Here is a 6,211-nt window from a genome sequence, read left to right as displayed (position 1 = left end):
AAAGTTTTCCTCAAATCTACAAACCAAGAACAATTCCATTACAAGAAGGCAATCTTGAAGGGGTTCAAATGTACTCCAATAATTCCACTAGAAATACTCCTAATGTTTAACTCATGAACAAGTTACCTCTAAATCAAGGAAAACAAAACTCAATTAACAAACATCTAAAGTACATGCAAGTGTATCCTCCCCAAAGCAAAAAACTCATGGTTGACATTGGCTATTTCGTTAGTGTTTCAACATCTTTCTAAACAACATTTCCCTTCATCTCCTCAATCATTGGGATTGATTCACTTTGTCATGGCACTCTTCCTTGGCCAACAAAGGTACGTGTACATTATAACTATTTACAAATTGATTTAATAAACACAGTTACCATGAAGCATTGCTAAGAATTGTCGAAAAATCCTATGATAATATACATACATAGATGGGTCCTCCATGAACAAAAAGGATTCGTCGATCAAATGTTGATTATGATGCATCATTGCTTTAAGGCAGGTAATACATATGTTGAAAAGGCTAGCATAAAATCATTTGCTTCAAATTTGGCTTTGATAAAGCCTACAATGGCATTGAATGGAAATCTCCGTCCACAAGCAGCTTTAGTGATTGCATTGTAGCTTTACAAGTGGAAATCCACGTAGTGGTCATTAAATTGAATGCATAAAGAGGACCTAATCTAAGGAGGTGAACAATAAAGGCATGAACAACCATGTCTTTGTCAAAAAAACTAGCCTTTTCCTTAAAAAAAACCTTCAATGGTTAGCCTTATTCTTAAAACCTTATATCTTGAATGTAAAAGGATTCTTATCTTATATGTTGAATGGTTAACGTTGGCCAAGGGCTCCTAAATGTGGCATAATAAACCTTTCAGCACTTTCATGAAGAAAGTGCACCTTTCTTATTCGCATTAAATCGACAATAAATTCATTATCGCTATAATATAAACATGATATATATATATATACATATAATATATATATATATATATATATGGAGACGAAGAAAATGTGGTTTGTTTAGATAAACCAATGTCTTATTTATGCGGACAAGAGAGGAGAATGTACCAATTCAGAATCAAACTCAAGATGACCACTCATTTGCTTGGGTTTTAAGCTAGACACCAAGGCGTCTGACCACATTACTTTGTTATCATTTTTCCACTTCTTTACCTTATAAACTGTAAAAAAGCCCTACACGCTAAACAATAGAAAAAGACCAGATTTTGCATTACAAGATGTTTCTTTCTTAGGCCCTTGCCATCTATCTTCTTCCATTTTTGCACCAACAGATTGCGAACCCACATCCTTCATATCTGTGATATGTATATGGATCAATATGTTCAGTCACGCCATAAACTAACAAGCGGTGTGATTATTCTCTTTGACGTAGAACTATCTAATTAAGTTTGTGCTCATCCCGATATATGATGAAGTGACTTTCAAGCGAAATAACAAAGGCGTTGCCTTTAATAAATCGGTACATTTAAACGAAATAAATAAATGCCTTTACCCTCATTTCTGATGTGTTTTCACACCTTCTGTCGGAAATACAAAATTATTAATAAAAAGGAGGCCAAAATGTCATGGACCATTCATCAATTATATTTATTGCTGTTGCTTACAAAATGAAACAGACAAAGAAGATAATCTCGACAGAGAAAAGAGGTAGGACTGAACTGAATTTGTTTATACCCATCCCTCAGACAAGGTATTCGCGGGGGTTTGTCCAGTCATAAACTATGTATTAAAAAAGGAGACCAAATGTCATGGGTAGACTTTATAGAGGAGTTACTTCTTCGAAGTAACGGGAAGTAGCCTTAACCAAAAGAGTTTAACGCCATATATGGTATACCTCTAACCTGGCTTTTGTATGCTCTAATTTCTCCCTACAACAAACGAGTTCTGCAAATTAATTTATTTAACCTTTCGTTTTTTGCACTAATCATGTCTAATTTGTCCGTCGTTCAAAGGCATGTGAATTTCTTATTCCTAGATGTATGATATATCAGGATGCATGTGTTGCGAATTAAGTGCGCAACATTCTGAAAATAATGGTGCTTCTAGTGTTTAGAATCTAGTTCAAGTTCAGCAAGAGATCAACAACTTATGTGCAACCGATGCAGAATGTCATGAGTTTTCATAAACTTTAGAAGAAGCTCAAACCAAAAATATAATGATGTTATACCCTAACTTTAATTTCCATCAGAAGTAAGACAGCATTAAGAAGAAAACTTGAAAATACACTTGACAGGGGCAACAACATTTGAATTTTGTCTGAACAACCTCCCCTTCTCCATCAATGTCCATATGAGTACAATTGATCAGGGTCAAGCTCTCAAACTTGCACATGATCAATCCACATGCAATCTTCATGATTACAGTGTGAAATGTGTCCATATCCTAATAAAGAGCTTATAAACCACAAATCTTAAGATGCTACACTGTATTAGGAATATCATCTATCTCAATTTTGTAAGGTGAGAAACACAAAAAATTATTCATATGACGGCAACAAGCCATATTGAAACTTGTTTATTTTTCATCTGTATATATATTTATTTATTTATTTAGGGACTTTCCAATCAGAAGTACACAATGCCAAATAGAGAGGCAAAGAGCTGACAGATTTATGTATCCAATCTTTCATTCTTCAATGTGATCGCTACTAAAAACTTCTGAACGGATTTGAACTTTGGACTTAAACTGCATCACTGACGATTCTCTGCGTTCTCATCACTGCGAGACAATTTGAGAGACTGCAGTCTGCCTTTTGAATGCTGCGGACGGCCTCGAATTCGATCATTGTAGTCAACAAAAAAAGCTCTGTTAGTCTTCTCGAGCTCGTCCCAGACTGTAGAAGAAAACATATAGTTTCAATGTTCATGCGCCACACATACACCAAACAGAAAGATACGATATAGCTGCAAGAAATAAACAAAGTCTATTGAAATGGAGGCTTGCCTGTGGACGTGATGAGAGGTTTGACATGAGCATGTTCCGCTAGGGCAGCCATGCACTCTTCTCGATTCATGAAAAGAACAAGGCACTGCTCGATGAGATTATGAACCTGCACAAATGATTTAGGGAAAAAGAATTAACGCCTTGTTACGAAAGAAATGATAGAGAGAAAGGAAGAAACGAATATTAGATCAGGTGCTTCACCATGTGAACGTATGCAGCAGGATTTGCATCAGGTTTAGAGTTAGGGAAAGCCATGACTAAGAGAGAGAGAGAGAGAGAGACGTCTCCCGTCTATTTACTATTCTGGTGAAAAAATCTTTTGTACTGGCTGTGGTGTTTGAGCTGGATTAGAGGTAGCGAGTTGGTTAGCCTTGAAATAAGAGGAAGACTTCCGTGGCTTATATGGAATCTATGGAGCAAGAAAAACTTTCTTTGACAATGGCTTCCGATGACCAATTAAATAGCCACCATCTGGTAGCGTCGGCGGATATGCAGTTTCAATAGCAACGAATGTGTATATTGTGATAAAGGGGGAAAACTACTTCTGAGCGAAGTTTCTGCTGTGTACAAGCAATGGCCGCAAAAATAATTTTAGAAAAGGCTGCTTTGGCATTGACAGAACCGAGAAGTTAGCTTCTATTTGGAAGCTGCCATGAAGGAAAGCTTCCCTTTCGGAAGCTGCGATAAAGAAAGATTGTGTTTTGAGAAGCTCCGTTAAACAAAAGATTTTGAACATGGACAAGATGGCAAGAAAGCTTCTGTCGAGGCGGTGAAAATGCAAGAAAGCTTCTAACAAATCATGTCTGCTGTGTCGACTGCAGGAAAGCTTTGTAGTTCCGATGCCGGAAATGCTTTGGCAAGTTTCTGCGACACCGGTGCAAAATAGTTTCTTAGAAAATAATGTTCTTCGGTTTTGGATATGACGAAGCTTCCGACGTTGTGGCAATGGCAGGGAAACTTGCTGATGTTCTGGCGATGAAAGGAAAACGAAAGCTTTTGGGGTAAGCTCCCTCGACTCAGTGAATAAGGAGGAGACGGCAGCAAAGCTTTTGAATGAAGTTTTCTTTGTGCAAGGAAACAAAAACTTGGAGGAAATTCTCTTCTGTCTGTGGCGATGGAAACATTGGGAAAAGCTTCTGAGGGGGGAGCTTCTTCTTGTGGCAATGGGAATTACGCAAAGCTTCTGCTATAAGGATTTTGATTGTGGAGGGGTAGGAATGATGGAAAAGCTTCTGAGAGAAACCTTCTCCTTTCCTTTCCGGTGGCGATGGAGAGAGATTATGCAACGCGCAGGAGAGAAGTTTCTTCGGTGCTGTGGCGATGGAAAAGGAAAGCTTCGGAGAGGGAGGATTGCGGCCGATGGAGATGGAGATGGACCTTACAAGAAGCTTCCTGGCAGAAGATTCGTCAGATCGCGGCGGATGAGAATTGATGGTAAAGCTTCTTCTGAGAGGAATGGAGACGATGAGGGGGGGGAAGCTTCTGCAAGAAGCTTTTGGCTGAGAGTGGCGATGGCGATCGGGGAAGCTTCTGAGAGAAGCTTTTGTCTGAGTGTGGCGATGGCGATCGGGGAAGCTTCTGAGGGAAGCTTTGTCTGAGTGTGGCGATGGCGGATCAAGAAGAAGAGAGAGGAGAGAGAAAGTGCAGCGTGGCCACTTATATATGTATATATAATGTTACGCCTCCTGTCCACGTCATCAGCAGGGGGATAGAAAGCCCGCGCGGGGCCGCCAATCATCGGCCGCCACGTCATCCTTCCAAATTCCCGCCTCCTTTTCAGAGAATGCGAACCAGCGCCGCACACGTCAGCGCGCTGCAGGGAAAATGCTTTCCTCTCGTGATAGAGCCGCCTGCGGTGGGGGCGAATCGGAAGGTGCCACGTGGGGCCTCGACCGGTCTGTGCTCCAATGGGAGATCGACACGTGGGAGGTGACGACCACCACGTGGCGGCGTGAGGATGAGAGACTCCACGCCACGCCGCTTCTCCGCTATTTGATTGGCAAGCGTGGCGGCCACGTTCCCACGCGATTTCTTCTTTTTCTTATTTATCTGCTTTTTCGTTTCGTTTTTCTTTTTTCTTTTTTTGCCTTCTTGTCTTATTAAAATAATTAATTAAATAGGAAAGACGAAAACGAAATAATAAAAAACTGAAGCTTTTTTAGGTCCCTAAATTATTTCACAGTGTCTCTAATTTTCCGCATCATTCTTTAAAGCATGTATCTATGTATCCATGTGTTTATGTATGCCTATATGCATCAAGTATGTGTGTCTATATGTATGTATGTATGTATGTATGTATGTATGTATGTGCATGCGTGCGTGTGTGTGCGTGCGCGCGCGCGTCTGCCTGTCTGTCTGTCTGTGTATCATGTATGTATGTATCTAAGTATCTATTTGTTTATGTATGTCTATATGCATCAAGCATGTGTGTCTATATGTATGTATGTATGTATGTATGTCTCTATTTATGTATCTATGTATCCATGTATCTATGTATCCATGTATCTATGTATCTATGTATTTTTGTGTATTTATGGTATATGTGTGTGTGTGTTGTGTACATAACACGATATCCACCGCCACGCAAATGTCTTGCACAAGCTACACACAAGACGAGACAAAACACAATGTTAATATTATTTTTCGGCCAACAACTCACCTTTCCTTGCAAAGCTATTTGTAGATGTATGTGTGTCAAATCACTTACATGGCCTCCTACATCACCACCCCTCGCCACACACATGCATACATGATACAAAAGGATGTTAACTTTCCATGATGAACCTAAATCCCAATTCACTTCTACTCATTGTTATAAAAAACAGCCGTGGGTAGCTAGATGTATCTATCTTGCCGCCATATGGGCCCTTGCATCACTACTCTCGCCTTGTTGATGATTCATCGATGTTCACATGTCTCTAGGCATGACCTGCTACACTTGTACATTATACTTTTGCCTCATCATTGTACTTCTCATTGAAGTGAATGTCTTGGTTAGTTGCGGAAATAAAAGCTAGCCCACCCTTTCTGGTGCGCAACATTCACTAATGAGATTACTCATGCACCAAATGGCGTGACTTGGAATAAGATAAGTGATCCACTTTAGCTGAAGGAAAAGGTAAGTCGACGTATCACCAATGTTGAATATAGACAAGCTAAAGGAACGATGAGTATATATGTATTTCCAAACATGTGATCACTTTAAAATTTGCAAAAGATACACAACATACAACATGAGAAATTTC

At 39.6% G+C, this 6,211-nt stretch overlaps 1 protein-coding gene across 1 annotated transcript; it reads right to left on the bottom strand.

Annotated features, from left to right (window-relative positions):
- Positions 1-2,254: 2,254 nt before the first annotated feature.
- On the bottom strand, positions 2,255-3,572 carry LOC147851114 (uncharacterized). The gene is made up of 3 exons (XM_087335860.1): positions 3,168-3,572; positions 2,967-3,072; positions 2,255-2,856 (listed from the first exon to the last, which is right to left on the bottom strand). Exons 1-3 carry the CDS (start codon positions 3,219-3,221, stop codon positions 2,714-2,716), a joined length of 303 nt encoding a protein of 100 aa, XP_087191986.1. The 5' UTR covers positions 3,222-3,572; the 3' UTR covers positions 2,255-2,713.
- Between the last annotated feature and the right edge of the window lie 2,639 nt (positions 3,573-6,211).

This window comes from Azolla caroliniana, unplaced genomic scaffold (assembly GCF_043228905.1).
Source record: "Azolla caroliniana isolate FFs.n. ecotype wild unplaced genomic scaffold, voAzoCaro1.0.p SCAF_20, whole genome shotgun sequence".
Classification (NCBI taxonomy): domain Eukaryota; kingdom Viridiplantae; phylum Streptophyta; class Polypodiopsida; order Salviniales; family Salviniaceae; genus Azolla; species Azolla caroliniana.
The sequence above is the reverse complement of the archived record's forward strand: the minus strand, read 5'-3'. Positions and strand labels throughout refer to the sequence as shown.

What these genes read in the sequence shown, in the direction of transcription:
- LOC147851114 (XM_087335860.1), bottom strand. Translation starts at nt 3,221, where the DNA reads ATGGCTTTCCCTAACTCTAAACCTGATGCAAATCCTGCTGCATACGTT. An exon ending in CTGCTGCATACGTTCACATG is followed by an intron (nt 3,073 to 3,167) that starts GTGAAGCACCTG and finishes TCATTTGTGCAG; the next exon opens with GTTCATAATCTCATCGAGCA. An exon ending in ACCTCTCATCACGTCCACAG is followed by an intron (nt 2,857 to 2,966) that starts GCAAGCCTCCAT and finishes TTTCTTCTACAG; the next exon opens with TCTGGGACGAGCTCGAGAAG.